General features: G+C 39.0%; 3 protein-coding genes across 6 annotated transcripts in view; 1 reads left to right on the top strand and 2 right to left on the bottom strand.

The window, feature by feature from the left end:
* The window catches only part of LOC128857393 (carboxypeptidase M), a 73,636-nt gene that overhangs the window by 20,336 nt on the left and 34,991 nt on the right, over positions 1-18,309 (bottom strand). The window lies entirely within an intron of this gene.
* Positions 5,861-7,052, bottom strand: LOC128857397 (serine protease SP24D-like). The gene is made up of 2 exons (XM_054093141.1): positions 6,776-7,052; positions 5,861-6,691 (listed from the first exon to the last, which is right to left on the bottom strand). Exons 1-2 carry the CDS (start codon positions 7,009-7,011, stop codon positions 6,166-6,168), a joined length of 762 nt encoding a protein of 253 aa, XP_053949116.1. The 5' UTR covers positions 7,012-7,052; the 3' UTR covers positions 5,861-6,165.
* On the top strand, positions 14,108-15,119 carry LOC128857394 (trypsin epsilon). Its single transcript, XM_054093139.1, has 2 exons — positions 14,108-14,393; positions 14,489-15,119. The coding sequence occupies exons 1-2, from the start codon at positions 14,161-14,163 to the stop codon at positions 15,030-15,032; spliced, it is 777 nt and encodes a 258-aa protein (XP_053949114.1). The 5' UTR covers positions 14,108-14,160; the 3' UTR covers positions 15,033-15,119.

The following is an 18,309-nucleotide window of genomic DNA, read 5'->3' as shown; positions in this document are numbered from 1 at the left end:
TCAAACTAATTTATCCGTTTTACCATCCACTTTTTATCTTTCCTATCTCTATTCTTTCTACTGATATCTATCCGGGTGTAGTACAATGGTCTACTGACTGAGTACTTAGACTTGTCTAACCCCCCACAAATCTAATCTAATCTAATTTTATGCTGCTGATGAAGTTCAACAGATTTTTAATATCAAGGCTAGCTATATCAGCAGGATTAGCAAAGAAGTAAGAGGCAAGATGTCTAAATCTTAGCCCCGCGAGAACAGAGTAGCTAAGAAGCAGTTGCTGAGATGATTCCACCTCATCTTTCATACAGTTGACGCAAAAAGGACTCAGGGCAAGTCAAAGTCTCGCAGTATGTACACCTCGCGGATAGTGTCTTGTGAGAACACCCACGAAGTTCTCAAGCTGAGACTTTGTCAATCTCAGAATATCGCTCGAACACCTCCGAGCCACACGTGACCAGAAGGATTTCGCGTCCTTACAAGTTTGTGTACTTGCCATCCAGAAGCAGACCGTAGTTGATCAAGGGGATTCCAATCCTCGTCATTCTGTTGAAACTGTTGCTTCTCCGCAGTTGTACTGTATGAGTTTATTTTTCGATTACATATCGAAGGATATGACTACCGAATAGCAAAAATTAAATTCTGCGCATGAAAATAAAAATTATTAGTATTTTATCAATACAGCAGCCCCATTTGATATTTCTTTAGACTTAATGTATCGTGAAGTACTCTTCCGCCTTCTCTATTTATGTACGAAGAAAATATTTTAGACCAATAATCTAAACTCGCGAGGTCTCTTATTTTCTGAAAGTCATATTCAGAATCGTGCAAGTTTCGTTGCAATAAAACTTACATACCCTATGAACAGAAATTACTGGGAATGTGACTCGTCTGAAGCAACACACATGTGCCAATGTTTAACCCAGTCCTTCATGCACCCCTTCTAGGCCAACGAAGGGATGACCTTCAGCTTCTTCGTCGCATTCTCTTTGATCTCCTCTATCGACTGAAATCTCCTTCCACGAAGTGGTAACTTTAACTTGGAAAACAAAACGAAGTCGCACGGGGCCATATCAGGTGAATACGGTACTTGCACGATGGTATTTACTTAGTGTTTGGTCAAATAATCCAGCACAATTCGGGCTCGGTGCGATGGCGCGTTATTATCATGCAAAATCCAAGAATTGTTTGTCCACATTTCCGGCCGTTTGCGACGTATAGCATTTCTCAAACGCTTCAAAACGGGTAAATAGTGACAGATGTGTGTCTTACACTCCTACCAACATAAGAAAAAAATATGGGCCGGTTCCCACGTGCGCGGTTCGCTTAAATTAAACATTCCCGGTACTTTTTAATAGTACGGTATAAAGGACTAGCAACCCGGGCCATGCTTCGCAGCGCCTCAATCTACTACTATTAAAGGAAAATAAAGTACGAGGGTTAGAAGGTAGGGCTTGGGCGAGCATAAATGCGGCTTGAGACCAGCGGGATTTGCAATATACTAAGTTTTTTCCTCAAACACAATCTAGGGAAATGCTATGAATACGGTTTGGAGGTTCATATGCGGTTTTAGATATCAAGCCAGCTTGTGACAGTTTCGTTTGAGAAAAAATCCCACAGGTATTTACTGCGCTTGGAGTCAACAGAAAGTTTGCTAGACTCGCAATGGCGTCCGTAATGGAAACAAAAGCAAACGTCGCAATTCAGCTGGAATGAAGTTAAATATTCAGCATCAGCACCGAATAGAGGCAAGGAGATCGCTTATCCGCAGTAATCTTTAGCTTACGTCCATGCAATTAAAAACTTCACCACATCCGGAATCGTACTCCATCGGTCAGATCTAATAATTCCCTATGTGGACGACGATTTATTCGAAAACATAGAGACCAAAGCAGGGAGCAGCTAACTGAGCCCAACGGTCAACCGACAAAAAGCTAAGTATTTAGAAGCATTGAGAGAAGAAAGTCCATGACGGGTTCGGAAAGAAGAGTCTCTCAGAATCCTTGAGAGAAATATACTTAGGAGGATATATGGTCTCAGGCTAAGCGAGATACGCCAGATTATATGGTACGAACAAGCGAAGAGTCACATTCATCAAAGCACAAAGGCTAAGGTAATAATGCTGCACAAACCTTTGATAATGAGAAGTAAAGGTCACCCGCGTAGGGGACTAATGGATTGCATAGAAGAAAGCCTACGAACGCCTGAAGTAACCAACTGGGAATATCTAGCGAGAGACAGAGAGGCCTGGAGGAATATGGTAGAGAAGGCTAAAACCAACCCCGGGTTGTAACGCTGAAAAATGATGATGATGAAGTACGAGGATTGCTATAGATTTTTCTAAACTTGGGTACTTCTAGTTTGGTCAGGGGCCATCTGACGTTTCTTTTGGAATGTTGGGCATATTTTATTAAAAACGCACTCAGAACATTTTGATGTATGAACTCATCTCGGTAAAAAAAAGGAATTAAATCGCGAACATTTTTCCGCGATTATTTTCCACAATTTTCGACTTGGATTAACACCACAAGAATGCATTGATGAACTAAAATCATGCGGCCAGCAAGCACCATCTTTTCTCTTCTTCTTAATTGGCGCTATAACCGCTTACGCGATTTTGGCCGAGTTTAGCAAAGCGCGCCAGTCGTTTCTTTCTCGTGCTAACCGGCGCCAGTTGGACACACCAAGTGAAGCCAAGTCCTTCTCCACCTGATCTTTCCAACGCAGAGGAGGCCGCCCCCTTCCTCTGCTACCACCAGCTGGTACCGCATCGAATACTTTCAAAGCCGGAGCGTTTGTATCCATTCGAACGACATGACCCAGCCAACGTAGCCGCTGGATCTTTATTCGCTGCGCTATGTCTATGTCGTCGTAAAGCTCATACAGCTCATCGTTCCATCGTCTGCGATATTCGCCATTGCCAACGTGCAAAGGTCCAAAAATCTTACGCAGAATCTTTCTCTCGAACACTCCAAGCGTCGCTTCATCGGATGTTGTCATCGTCCACGCTTCTGCACCATCTTTTAGCACCATAAAAAACTGATACAATTAATTTTCCCGTGGTCGCTGTTCACTCAACAACAAATTCCAGTAAGGTCGTCTAAGATCACTTGCCTCACGAGAAAATATCGATGTTGTACGTAAACTGAATGAAATCGTCAAATCCCATACGGACATTTGTATGGGTGTGAAGTGCACCAAAAAAATTTTGCGTGATCTTCTTATAGTAAAACAATGTGTTCGCGCTACATTCCACACAATTAAAAAAAGACGCCTTGGAAACGAAAAAGCCGTCTTTCACAAATTGTTTCAAAAGAATGGGCAAATGCATTGATCATCTCGGAGAATATTTTGGAACACAATTATGCTTTTTCCAACCCACAATATTATTTTATTAGTCAGAAAACAAAAATAGCAACAATCGTAAAAGCATTCCAGTACATAAAATCGTCAAGAAAACCTTGTTATTGATGTTGTAACAGCATAAAAAAAGTAATACTGGTTTGACAGTTCCTCCTGGATATAAATCCGATTCGTTCAGGTGGTGTACAAGAAAATAATATTTTTTTGTTTTGTAAAAAGAAAAATCTATCCAAAATAAAATAAAAAGCTCTCCGCAAGCCTTTGATCAGGGGCTGAAGAAGGAAAACGAAAATGAAGCACTAAGTTCAACTGTCTATTCCATTCCATTTCCCAATGCAATGCTTCACATAAAAATATTTGTCTTTTATTGTAAAGCTATAGTTTCACTAAATTTTCTGTTTGCTCGTTTTTGGAATAATATGAAATTCGGATAGTGTACTGCCTCTGGAGCAGGCGAATAATGTTTTGAAATTGAATAAAATCGGACCTTAAATACGAATTTTAGAGTTTTCTCGGCCATAGCGCCATCTGAAAATATAGCAATTTTCTTCTAACTCTCTTGACAGCAAACATGTCCTCTGATTTTGAGCTCAAACGACTGGCTACTTTTTCGGTTTAGCGGTCATAACCTATGCGGAAAATCGGCTTTTGGAGTTTAAGTTTTTACGACCAGTATTTCAAATTTTACAGTAAACCATAAAAATATTTTAAAGTAACTTTCTTCGAGTACTTATTTTGCATGTTTCGCTTATTCCAAGTTAAAATAATTCCAAAAGACCACAGCGTTGATGAAAAGTATTTCGGACCGAGTAAAGTTGTTTATCGCTGAGCAGAAACGGTTAGAAATAAAACTGGTAGTTCGATATTTTAGAAAATGATGCCCCTTTTGTTTGCTTGCTTCTACATTAGAAAAAATGGTGTGAAAACGCAACTGGACAAGGACCTTCAAAGCTCCAAAGATTCGAATCTCCGTGCATGAAACAGTAAAATTATATTAGGTGCGCAACTACGTTCCCGCTGTTGGTCAATAGATGCCGCCAGCAGTGTGTGCTAGTCGATTCTAACATAACCTAAACATCATAAACCAAGCTTAGACATATCGTAAACAAACTGCTTCAACATATTAGTGATTTTACTTTGGTATCATTTACTTTTGGCTTTGTGAAAATGTCTAATTCTGTGCCGAATAATCGTCATTTGCGGGAAGAGTTGATTTTCCTCTTTCGCTCGAAAAAAACGGGTGAAGGGCATCGATAGCTACAAAAAGTTTATGGAGATGCTGCTTTACGTGAAACAACGTGCCGAGATTGGTTCCGTCGCTTCAAAGACGGTGATTTTAATGTTGACGATCGTCCCGTCCGCGTAAAGGAAGGCGAAATACCTTCGAAGACGCTGAATTGGAGACATTGCCCAATGAGGATCCGTGTCAAACGCAAGAATCAGAATTAGGAGTTACCCGCCAATCCATTTCCAAGCGATTGCATGCTTTGGGAATGATTCAGAAACCGGGGACTTGGGTTCCTTATGAGTTAAAATCAAGGGATGTTGAACGTCGTTTTTTCGCCTTTGAACAACTGCCACTGCTCCAGCGGCAAAAAAAGGAAGGGGTTTCTTCATCGCATCGTGACGGGTGATAAAAGATGGATTCATAACAGCAATCCAAAACAAAGAAAGTCATGGGAACTGCCCGGTCATGCTTCTACGTTATCGCCTCGGCCGAATATTCACGCTGCGAAGGTTATGCTATGTATTTGGTGGGATCAAGTTGGTGTTATTTATTATGAACTGTTAAAACCAAGTGAACTCATCACTGGGGAACTGTTCGACTTCAATCGATGCAATTGAGCCGAGCACTGCGCGAGAAGCGGGCGCAATACGCGGAGAGGCATAAAGAAGTGATTCTACCGCATGACAACGCTCGGCCTAACGCGCCCAAACCCGTTAAAACCTACCTGGAAACACTGAAATGGAAAGTCCTTCCCCACCCGCCATATTTTCCAGATATTGCGCCGTCCGATTATCACCTGTTCCAATCTATGGCTCATGGTCTAGCTGACCAGCAAATCCATTCATATGAAGACATCAAAAAATGGCTTGATTCGTGGACAGCCTCAAAAGATGAACAGTTTTACCGCGACGGTATACGAAGTCTACCAGAAAGATAGGGAAAAGTAGTAGCCAGCGATGGGCAATAGTTTCAATGATTCACTTGTAACCATTTTTTTAGAATAAAGTTGTATTTTCATCAAAACAACAGCGAGGACTTAGTTGCGCACCTAATAGAAACAGTTTTTTCTAATAGTGGTCGCCCCTCGGTAGACAATCGCAAACCTCCGAGAGTTTTTTTGCTATAAAAAAGCTCCTCATCAAAAATATCTGCCGTTCGGAGTCGGCTTGAAACTGTAGGTCCCTCCATTTGTGGAAACCCATCAAGACGCACACCAAAAATTGGAAGAAAAGCTCGGCCAAACATTTTATTTTTTTATTTATTTATATTAGTCGACCAGATCGTCAGACTTTTTCTTTTGAGGGCTTGCTGGAATTTCGCACAATAAGCCACAAATTTTGTAAGTTGCTGGTCTTCAAAGCCAGTATTGAAGAAGAAATCATCAACTCACAGCCTATAAATTTGCCTACATACGAGTATTTTTGCTTTATTCTCAAAGATATAACACAAATTTTTAGAGGTCAATCAATTCTTGGACTTGAAGTTGCTATCACCCCATGGAGTTTTCAAAAAGCATTTATACATTAATTTTTTCATTTGCTCTTTTTTTTAGTTTACATGGTCTTCCTCCCACTATTTTATGCGCCAATATAAGATCTGATCCAATCGCGATGATAGGCCACTTTAGCATACCCGTCTGGATAAGTGCTTCCACAACCATTCACCACAAAACCGGCTACACCCACCAATTTACCCTCGTAGGTGGCTGGGCCGCCAGAGTCACCATTGCAAGCGCCGTTGTCAGCTTGATGGGCTAGACAAATTATAGAATCATGTCCCATCTGAATTGATGCGTCGCATTCCTCGGTATTCAACGCCTTCAGTGTGTTAAATTGCAGACGATGTGGAATTGGGCCGCCAGTGTATAAACGTCCCCAACCCGAGATACCAACATCTTCACCAGAGGGCACTTCCTCACTGGCCATTTCGATAGCTTTTATATTATCGGTGAAGACCAATGGTTGCTCCAGTTCCAAAAGTGCTACGTCATTCAAGAAATTGCCGTATGTCTTGTTGACGATGATGCGCTTCAATTGTAATAATTTTCCACCGGCTGCACGTTGAATGCTGCCGACGCGCACTTGGAAGTACCTGGCGGGGTAGCTGCATGTGAATGTATAGAGAAAATATCCATTTAAATATATGTATATGAATTTGTGCATTGTGAAATATCTTTCGGCCACTTACGGTTCAATGCCATTACCAACAACAACACAATGAGCTGCTGTTAGAATGAAATTTTCGCTTATGATAGAACCGCCGCAGGTGTGTGATCCATCTTCACGTTGCAGGGAGACCTGATGGGGAAATTGGCCTATATTGGCATCCGTGCCACCAACAATGCGTCCATTCGGAGCTGCACTGCCGCTGCTAATAGAAGACAGAGTCAGGAAGGCAAAAATTAGAACGAGGCGCGCCAACATTATTCTTACGACATTCGGTATCGGGTAAAAACTGAACTGACTGAAATTGCTACTTAGATTATGGGGTGGTTTTATAGCCCAAATTTTATATGGCTATATAGGTATGTGTGTATGTGTATAGGTTGGTACTTGAATAGTTTTATTATAAATTAAGCGATTTACAATAGTAATGATATGGTGACCGCCACAATCGAGTGGATTTGTGTGTGAGTACAATTCGCTTGGTTCCGAGTTCGATGCCCATTTCGAGCATAAAACACAAAATGATGGAAAAAGTATTTTTTAATGGCACTTGGTCCGCGTTAGGTAATGTAAAATCACTGTGTATTTCCGCAATGAATAAACTTCTCAAGAAAACCATCTGCCATTCGTAATCGGCATAAGATTCTAGGTCCCTCCATTTGTGGAACAATAGGTATATGTAAAACCACAGACCACAAATTGGAGTAGAAGCACGGCCTAAGATCTAATTAGGAAGCGATGCGTCCATTATAGGCATATATGTAGCTGATAACAGCTCGGCCATATTTAACTTCTTCTGCGTGATACACCGGTTAAGATTAGTGTTGGGAAATTTATGGGAGCAAGAAATTTGTAAAGAACTACTGATTATTGCAGAGATAAGTGTGTTAACTTATATTTAGAGGGTACGAAAACAAAAATTAGGAGCAGCCGGACCTTAAATTTTCCAAATGAGCCACAGAGAAGTAAACTGAAGTTACTATATTTAGTTCGATTTATTCAACTATCGTTTGTCCTTTCCGTTTAAATTAATAATTATTTGGAGAAGTTCGAGTTTCAGGCAGTAACTTTGACAGCATATAAAGTGGTACCGCGGAAGTCATTCTACAGACATAAAAATTCTGATTTATAATTTTTGATTAGATAATTTCTGAGTAATTGGTTATATATTAAATGACGCGATCTAACCGTTTTCGAGATATCCGATTTTAAAGATTATTTAAAAAAAAATGTTTTGATTTTGCTGTACGTGCACTATTTTTGAAAGCTAATTGAAGGGCTCGTGTAGGGGAACTTTCAGAGAAGAAGGCTGTTGGGTTCGGCAAATCTCTGTCCGGGTTCGACAGTTCGACGATTAAGGTCACTGGATGCTTCTTTCTTCGACAGTCTGGGGCAGTGATCCAACCTAAATCCCATCAACCTTCTCCACTATATCAACAGCTCTGGTTGGCTGCAGACATCTGCCTGTTAGAAACGCAAAACGGAGCTTTAGTGCTACTTGGGGAGGGCCAGACAGGTACTTCAACCATTTCCCCTACCTGAAGGCTTCGACTCTTATTCTGGTTCAAAAGAAAAGGTATATCAATTAGTAAAAATCAGCAATTAAATTTGAATCAGGCCTCGACAGTTAAAAATAGCTGCTTAATAAAGTTTGAAACTTCTGATTTTTCACAAGTGTTTCATACTTAAAAAAATGTTGGATGAAAACTGTTGTATAAAGTATTAAAAATTTGGTACGTTTATTAGTATCTGGTATGTTTTTTTGCTATTCAAAACAGTGTAATACTCATACTCTAAGAATACTGTAATTGAATAGATTCAGCGGCTTGTCCAACGTAACGAAACATCGATTCCAAACACTTCGTGCTTAGTACCTGGCATAATTTTGACAATCCTAAAAGGTAGGGAAAATATTTTTTTTACAGTCGGGAGATCCTGTATGTATGCGCGCGTTAGTGTTATTTTGTGCTCTGTGGCACTAGCGGCATCATCACCATCATCATTCCTTGGTTTCCGTCGCGGAGCATAGGGCCAAAGTAAAATTTTTCTATTTTGTGCGATTCCCGGATATATTTTTCTCTTTCTACCAGGTCATTGTTTTGTCCACGGCTTTCTATTCCTCTTCGATGCAGCGTCGCCAAGAGCCCCTAGGTTTGCCTCTTCTGCGCTGTCCTTGGGCGTTCCAGTCCAGCGCTTGTTTGCTGATTTCAGTGCCACCTTTCCGTAGGGTATGGCCTAGCCGTCATTTACGTTCTCTTACTTCAGTTGCGATTGGTTTTTAATGGCATCGTCGATGCAATTCGGTGTTAGATATTCAGTTGTCTGGCCATCAGATACGTAGAATGCGTCTCAAGCAGCGGTTCACGAACACTTGAAGCTTCTGTACAATTTCCGCAGACAGACACCATGTTTAACAGGCGTAGAGTAGAACTGATTTAATATTCGAGTTGAAAATCCGTAATTTTGTTGTAATGTGCATTTGCTTGGACAAAATGGTGAGAGTAACTTCGTGTCTGCCTCGTCATCGGGTACTCGGTAGCAGAATTCTGTCCACACATTTTACACGAATTCTCACACTCGTCCAATCAGTCGTTGCTCAGACGACTACGAAGCAATAAGAGCGGAGGCTGTGTTAATTCTTTTTGTATATCACTAACACAATCTTAGTTTTTTCGAAAACAAACCTATATAATATTCTTTCAATTTCGCTGAGAGCTAATTAACATTATGATGCTGACCATAACACCGTATCCTGTACATCATGAGGGAAATCATGGATCTAGCAAAATTTTTGAAAATTTAACACTAAAGATTAGCTCCCCAAGAAACATCACCATGAGCCTGAGTGTGTCCATAGTGTACAACAGCTACAACTTAGCCTAACCGAATGATTGGAGGCTCTCGGGCCTATTAAGCTAACGCTATGTGATTTTGGTATATATTTCTTTTTAATGTGTTTAAAAAAAATTTTATTAATTTTCGGTATATTTATTTTTAAATTAGTGTCGTTCGATATAAGTGACCTGTAAGAAACAACTGTTATTCAAAGGTGTAATAAAGGACACTCCGAAAGAAAACGAAATAAGCACGAAATACTCGAAACAATGTAGACTCTAACACGAAATACCTCTCATAAAATATCTTGCAGCTTGCATACGGTTCTGAAGACATTGGAAGAACTGGTTGATTCTGCTATAGCAGTTGGGTCTAGCTATGTTACAAAAACAATTGGATCTACATCTGCTCAACGACCGCCATTTTAAAAACATTGTTGAAAATGTTATCATTTTGGATCTACTTGTTCGCATTTTGAATTTACTTCTTCGCATTTTGAATTTACTTTTACGCATTTTGAATTTACTTTTCTTCCTTTTGAATTCGTATTTATTCGTATTTTGAATTTACTTTTTCTAATTTTGAATTCACCTTTTTTCATTCTGAATTCACCTTTTCTCATTTCGAATTTACCTTTTCTCATTTTAATCTACACTTCTCAATACTAACTTATATCTTCCCAATACAATTTAAAACTCTCTCATTTTGCATTACATTTTCTTATTATGAATTTACAGTTCTGAATTTAAATTTACATATTCTCATTTACATTTACACACTCTTAATATAATCTTACATTTTCTCATTATGTACTTGAAAAGGTGTAATGCTCTTGGTGAGCACTTTTCAACAAGGATCTCACGATACAGTCAATGCGTTGCCCATTCAATAGTTTATCCATTTTTTCAACAAGGCGACTCTCCTGAACTATGGCAGCACAAATTCCGCCTTTGCCTTGGCGCTACTAAAGAAGTAATTCAATTTCATAGGACAGGAGAAAATAACTTTTCTAAAGCAAATTCCGCAATACAACATAAGGAAAGCAAATCAGCTAACGTTCGAAAAGCGCCAAAAATTCAAGCTGAATTTAGGTTGCCTGAAGAAAATTCAAAATGCTAAAGGCTAAATTATGGTATCTGAGATCTGTAGCACAAATTTGTCAGAATAGTGAACCAAGAAAATACGAAGAGCCTAACTACCAAGCAGGATCGAGTTCACTTTACTCGATTATAATGAAGCGCCATGAGGCGAGGAGCGACTAAAGAACAACAGCAAAAATCGGATAGACTGCTGCACAGTGCATGACCGCCATGCACGAACAGGCGTGACGTGACTAAAGCACCGCAGCTTAGTGGAAAGTTTTAACAATTTTTTTTATAGTTCATAAGGGGTTTTCCCATAAGAGGTGTTATTTTGGTAAAAGATCAATAGTTTCGTTGCTTGTGTAGCACGTAGCGCCGTCTTGTCGAAAATAAACGTTGTCCAGATCAATACCATACAATTCTGGCCATAAAAAATCAAAAATAATCTCTCGATAGCGCAATCAATTCACCGTAACTGTTGCTCCAGCTTCATTGTCCAAAAAGTAAGGCCCAATGACTCCGTCGGACTATAAACCGCACCAAACAGTCACACGTTGAGAATAGAGAGGCTTTTCAACAATAACTCTTGGATTTTCTGAACCCCAGATACGGCTATATTGTTTGGCGACGAAGGCACTGAGGTGGAAATGGGCCTCATCACTCAAGATGATTCTTTGAAGGAATTCTGGACCATTTTCATTCATTTCAACGACCCAATCAGCAAAGACACGATGTTGTTGATGATCGGCCGGCTAGAGTCCTTGTGTTAACTGGACTTCATAAGCTTTAAGACCCAAATCTTTATGCAAAATATGGTGTAATGACGTTTGTGGAATGCCTAATTCCAAAAAACGACGAAGAATGGACAAACCTGGGGTTTGTTCAACACTTTCGGCTTCTTGAGCGACGTGCACGGGTTTTAGCCTTCACATCACTAACTTGTCCCAACAGCTCGAATTTATTCACCAATTTCTGTATTGCGGTCCGACAAGTTGCTTCACGATTACCCGAAAATGTTCGAGTTTTACGAACCGTCTTTGCCAAATTTTCGTCATTTTTATAGTGAATTTTAATAATTTGTAATCCTGCGTATTCTGAATTGATCTAAAAGTTCTGGAACAACTTTTTTAAATTTTAAGATAATTTTATTCATTACTTTATTTATTTTTAAATTTGCAGAAAGTTTGTAATGTGGACTTATAAGGCTTTTATAGCAGAATGAACTATATTTATATACATTTTTTTATAATTAAATGAGAAGCAAATAAATTGTCAAATTTTGCAATAAATCCCTTGCTACAGTTATGAAACGCACTCCAGATGTGGTCGAAAAGTGATGAAATTTGAGCAAGTTGGAAGCCTCATAATTTTGAAAGGAATTTCTATAACTGAAAAAAAATTGCCAAAAATAGATTTGTATAACAAAACTAATGGATAAGGAAGTTGGATTTCAAAACTTATTGAACTCGAGAACGATGAGGTTATAAACAAAAAATTAATCATCCAATGTTGCTTTTTAACTAAATAAATGATTTTGTTTGATGAAAATCTTTATTTTGGCCTTTACGCGTCCCATTGCTTGTCTCTTTCTATGCTGCATCTGTTTAGTTCACAAGTGTGAAATATTATTGACACCATTTGCAATAAATATACAACTTTCGATAAGGAAGACTTAGACATTGAAGCCTCGTTGTATTTAGAACATTGTCGTCAATTCTTTCAAAAATAGGTTTGTTTGTAGGCTTCAGTATAATAAGAGGTAAATTGACAAAGCTTAGAAAATTTTTTAAATAATTTATTGGTGAAAGTCTTTATATAGTTTTTTAAAGGGAAATATTTGAATAATTTTGTTAGGAAATTGGTTTATTTATAAGCTCGATTGTACTAGAAAACCTAAAAAAAAGTTTTGAAAAAATTTAAAATTTTTGAAATTTATTCAGTGGTGAAAGGTTTGGTATAGCCTTTTTAAAGTAAAATATTTTAATAGCGCGAATCCCAAAATTTTTCTGAAAACTGGTTTGTTTGAAAACAGGCTTGAATACAATAAGTGCTAAATTGAAAAAAAAAATGCAAAATTTAAGTTATTTTGAGATTTGTTCAAAAGCTTCCCCAGCTTATCAAACGAGCTATCCCTTCCTGTTTAGCAATGTTTTATAGGTTGATAGTTACAGCATGAAAGGCTCCACTCAACTAAAGACACTGTCCTTTCATCGCTTTGGCAATACATAATTGCCCCAGGGTGCCAAAAGAGGTGAGTATGGCAAATGGCGCAAAGAAATAGTTTGCCTTTTTGTAAGAAATTCACTCACAACTTGTGAATGATCGATACATTTTTTTGTCTTTGCTCAGTTTGAATGGAAAATAAATTGAATTGAGCTTAGGCAGATTAGAAGTCTTGGTCGAAAATGTTATATGTAGTTGCCTGAGGAGACATAGCGCGGCGAATAAAGGTCCAGCGGCTCTGAAAGTCTTCGATGTGGCACCAGCTGGTGGTAGCAGGGGAAGAGGAAGGCCTTCTCTACGTCAGAAAGATCAGTTGGTGATGGACTTGGCTTCACTTGGAGTGTCCTACTAGCGCTGGTTAGCACGAGAAAGAAACAATCAGGACGCGCCAATCAAGAAGAAGAAGAAGTTGTCTGAGGACTCTCCAATAAAGCTTAAAAGTTTTGCATACAAAACTTAAAAATTTTATTAACGAAATAAAAGTAATTAAATTTTTGAAGCAATTTTTCATTTTGGGATTGCTTTGATAGAATTAAGGGGGAATAATGCAAACATTTTCGCTACAAGATTTCCTGGAAGTAGCCGTAGCAGAATGCGTTGGTGCGTAACTACCATTTAGGAGGGCATAGGTACGAATCTTAGTGCATGAAACCGCAAAATGGTAGAAAAAGTTTTTTCTCCTCATAAAAACATAAACATTTTGCGTTCGGAGTCGGCTTAAAATCGTAGGTTCCTCCATTTGTGGAGCAACATCAAGACGCAAGCCACCAATAGGAGGTGGAGCTCGGCCAAACACCTAACAGAAGTGTTTGCGTAAATTTTGTTTTATTTCCTTTTGTAATGTACAGTTAAAAAAATGGTACTGACTGCCAATTTTTCCCATATAAACTATCCCAATAAATGCAGATGTTTAGCTTTACTGACCTCATTATTTTTCACCCAACTGTACATACGTACATAGCGCCTGGTCTAGTAATAAACGATAAGACTAATAACGAAGTTTTATGGCCCGTTACTCCACACGTCTCCAGCCCGATTGATTAGTTAGCGGCTAAAAAAAATTTCGTCTAATCAAGTGAACTTGACTTTATTTCCTACCGAACGTGGGTATCAGCAGCAATATTCAGATATTATATTTTCACCATCTGCGGCGTTCTGATAAGTAAGTTTTATGTTGATGGCTTCAACTTTGTAGTTGAAATAATAAATTCATTAGTTTCTTGAAGACGTCAGTTCTTCTGTCGTGGACAGTAATAATTTCGTCGTCATGGCATTTACACGCATCAGCGCTCTAGCCACTATTTTGGTCATCTTCTACGTTTGTGCCACTGCTGCCTCACCCAGCGGGCGCATTCTGAACGGTGATGATACTGCAACCGGTCAATTACCTTGGGTAGCCTCGGTGCGTGTGGACAATGCTCACATTGCTGTGGGCAACATCATCAGCTCAAACAGTGTTCTAACCTCAGCACATGGCCTTTCCGCATTGGCCACTACAGCGTGAGTAAATCGAGAATATACTCGCCCCATATGCGAGATAGCTTAGTAACTAAATACGACTAATTTTGCTTTCCACTTCTCTCTTGTGCAATTAGTATTGATGCTTCGCGTGTGTCGGTGCGTGTGGGCAGTATTAATCAATATGCTGGCGGTCAAATTGTCAGCGTCAAATCCATCTTAATTCACCCATCGTTTGGCAATTTCCTCCACGATATCGCCATCATCACTTTGGAGCAGTCATTGAGTTTCACCGACAAAATTGCAGCGATTACTTTGGCCACTAGCGAAATAGATGGAAATTTAACCGTGGGCACAAATGTTTCGCTGGCCGGTTGGGGTCTACAGCAATCGGGTGCATCGCCCTACAAATTACAACAGACTACATTGAAAGTGTTGAGCCCGAGTCTATGTGAATATGAGGCTGGTTATGGCTACGATTCGGTCTTGTGCTTGCAACATCCGGTCAATCAGGGCATCTCGCGTGGTGATGACGGTGCTGGTGTAGTAGCTAACAACACATTGGTGGGCGTGGCAAGCTTTTTCTTTGGCGCCGGTGGCACCAAATTCCCCGATGTGAGCAGCAGAGTGGCTTACTATAGTGAATGGATCGCGGCCAATACTGCCACATCGAGCGCATAAGAAAATAAAAAGAGTTTTTGAATATTTTAATATAAGACAAATGTGTGTTTTTGAAGAGATAAGCAAATAAATGCATTGACTTTGCAACTAGGGTTTACAATAATAAAACCGCTAGAATGGCAGCCTCGCATTATGACTCATATAGGAGCTGTAGAGATGAGGTAGAAATAAAGTATATTCAACACTTTCCAGCACTACAAAGAACCAAGGTACCATTTTTCAACAATCACTTCTTCATCAATTTCATCAGTTTAAATTACAGTTTTTGGAGGAGCTATAATATTTTTTAAGAACACATTTTTCATGAATCTTGGATACGTAGATATAATTCTGCTTGACTACTTAAGAGGGCCGCTCCTCCAGACAACGAGTTTTTCAGTCATATTTTGCGTAAAACCAAGAGTATTTATTATCTTAAAATAAAGTACATAATTCATAAATTCATGCTTATGTGAATATACAAAAAATGTTTGAAAAAAAAAAAAATGGTGGTTGCTCAAACGTGGATCCTTTCATTTGCGCCGTGGAACGTACAGCCTCTAGCAATCAACCAGACACATATTTTTTTATTAAAATAAGATATTCCGCTGTGCTCTTACCTATTTTTAACAAAAAAAAAAAAAAAATAAAAAATAAAAATTAAAGTTTGAAGTGAAGAGGAAAAAAATTACACTTTTTTTATAAACAAATTGATCAAAACAATATTTTTAGTGATAATTAATAGAAAATTTGAGATAAATGCAAAGGCCAATATGATAAAGAATATCCCTGTAAAGTTTTAAGTTGATATCTTCATTACTTTTTGAATTATATTTGACAGCGCGAAAACAAACAGATTTCGAGAAAAATGCGATTAAAGTTTTCGTTCTCATTCATCTTTTGTTCGGCGCTCATTACTTCACTGGCTGTATAAGGACTTTTAAGACTTCCTATTAAGTTTAAAACATTGAAAAGATATTCTTTATATTCTTATAATCGATTGTAAGAGAATTTTTGAAACAAAAAAAAAAGGAAAATGTTTAAGTGCTGGAGGAGTTACTTCCTTTAAGAGTGTAATAGTGTTCCTTTTTTAAACGAATTGCAGTGGATTTTTATGTTCATTGAATCCCCAATTTTTCGAAGAGTTGAAAAGCTTTAGATATCCCATCTTTCGGGTGCTTAGTGTCGTAGACCTTACTGGATTTGCCAAAAATCGAGGTGATTTTGAGGTGCGTAAGGTTAGGGTTGTTCACGTCACTGGTCGTTATGATTTCGAGGTTGTAAGAGACTTCGTTTATCCAGGAACCAGCATTAACACCGATAACAATGTCAGCCTGGAAATCCAACGGAGAATCTGAGAATTGCCAACAAATACTACTTTGGACTAAGTAGGCAATTGAGTAGTAAATAAAGTCCTCTCTCGACGAACAAAACTAACACTCTAAAATGCTCTCATCATGCCCGTCCTAACGTATGGCGCAGAAGCTTGAACAATGGCAATATCCGATGTAAAGGAAAGGAACGTCTCTTGGAGTGTTTGAGAGAAAGATTCTGCGCAAGATTTTTGGACCTTTGTACGTTGGTGACGGCGACTATTGCAGGCGATGGAACAATGAGATGTATGAGCTTTACGGCGATATAGACGGAGTGCAGCGAATAAAGGTTCAGCGGCTACGTTGGACTCAGTCCCGTCGTCCGAATGGAAACAAACGCTCCGGTCATGCAAGTATTGGTTACGTTATTTATTATATTATTTATAGCATAAGAATACACAGATGGCTCAAAGCTCGATGGCATGGTCGGCGGAGGTGTGTATTCCGAGCATCTGGGGATCTGTTTCAGTTTTCGGCTTCCCGACTACTGTAGTGTCTTTCACACTGAACTGATGGCAATAATGAAAGCCGTGACACTGGTACAGTGTGATGCGATACCTGGAGATGATATCTACATTTTCACTGATAGCCAGGCGGCGATAAAATCCCTAACAAAACAGTCGACAACCTCCAAGGTAGCCATGAAATGCCGCGCATCTCTTAATGAGAAGGCTGAGTCATTTCGCCTAATGATAGCAAGGGTTCCTGGCCATTGCGACATTGAGGAGAATTGCAGAGCCGATGACCTAGCGAAAATCGGTACCAAATTGACTGATACATGATGACAGTACATAGACAATGATATAGGTATACCTTGCAAACATGTAAACTACGTATCCGCGAGGAAATTGTAAGAGTAGCGAATGAAAGATGGCGTAATGCAAAATAGCCCGGCCGACTCTCAATGCTAAACGCACGGAACTTCTACTAAGAAGAGATAAGCATAGTCACACTGATTACAGTTATTACGGGACACTGACTAATCGGTAGGCACGCCCAGAGAATGGGTGTGCAAACACATGACTTCTGCAGAAGTTGTCTAGACGAGGAAGAGACGATCCCGCACCTTCTGTGCCACTGTTATGCCCTATCCAGACGTAGACTCGGCATTTTGGGCGGACATTTTTTCAACGAATTAGAAGACCACGGCTCTGTCGAAATTAAGGATCTTGCGAAATTTTTGAATATCACAATGGCTCTCAATGGCTTTCTGCCATGAATAAGCCATCTGCTATTTGAAGGCGGCATTAAATTAACCCTCTGTTGCAGACCTTTTTTTAAAAATTTCCGTTAGGCGCACTGGCCTGATTTTTTTCGCCCTGTTCGATTATATTTTTTTAAAGGATAGAAAATTAAATTTAAGGAAGCTACCGGGAAGCTCAAGTCGTTAGCTATATTAAAAATATGTTTTATTCACATCCAAAGTCGAAAAAGACTGGCCAGATCCGGGTGCGGAGCGTTAAGATGCCAACCAAAAATTGGAGGAGGAGCTCAACCAAACACACAAATAAACACCTTTTCTAATATCGTTTGCTCCTCGACAAAGAATCGTAAAGCTCTGAAGAAATTTGTCCTGTTAGAGAAAGCTTCTCATGAAAATTGGCTGCTCTTCAGAGGGACAAACAATTGTAAGATCTTTCATTTGAGGGGCAACATTAAAAATTAGCGAAGAAATTGGTATATGCCAATAACCTTAAAAAGAGCTACGAATATAAAGAAAAAAATGTATGTATTAAAATATTCTTAGTATGTTAATTTTTTTGCCCTCAGAAGGAAGCAAATTTTCAATCCAAAATAATTTATAATTTCTTTCACAATTAATGCGTAAATCTACACCTCATTTTCTTGGAAAGTAATAAAATATATATATCAAAATCGTCGATGTGAGTAATTAAAATTGAATTCTTATCCTTGATACTTTTTTT

This window comes from Anastrepha ludens, chromosome 3 (assembly GCF_028408465.1).
Source record: "Anastrepha ludens isolate Willacy chromosome 3, idAnaLude1.1, whole genome shotgun sequence".
Taxonomy (NCBI): Eukaryota; Metazoa; Arthropoda; class Insecta; order Diptera; family Tephritidae; genus Anastrepha; species Anastrepha ludens.
This window is presented reverse-complemented; position numbering and strand designations above follow the sequence as displayed.

What these genes read in the sequence shown, in the direction of transcription:
- LOC128857394 (XM_054093139.1), top strand. Translation starts at nt 14,161, where the DNA reads ATGGCATTTACACGCATCAGCGCTCTAGCCACTATTTTGGTCATCTTC. An exon ending in TCCGCATTGGCCACTACAGC is followed by an intron (nt 14,394 to 14,488) that starts GTGAGTAAATCG and finishes TTGTGCAATTAG; the next exon opens with TATTGATGCTTCGCGTGTGT.
- LOC128857397 (XM_054093141.1), bottom strand. Translation starts at nt 7,011, where the DNA reads ATGTTGGCGCGCCTCGTTCTAATTTTTGCCTTCCTGACTCTGTCTTCT. An exon ending in GTTGGTAATGGCATTGAACC is followed by an intron (nt 6,692 to 6,775) that starts GTAAGTGGCCGA and finishes ATTCACATGCAG; the next exon opens with CTACCCCGCCAGGTACTTCC.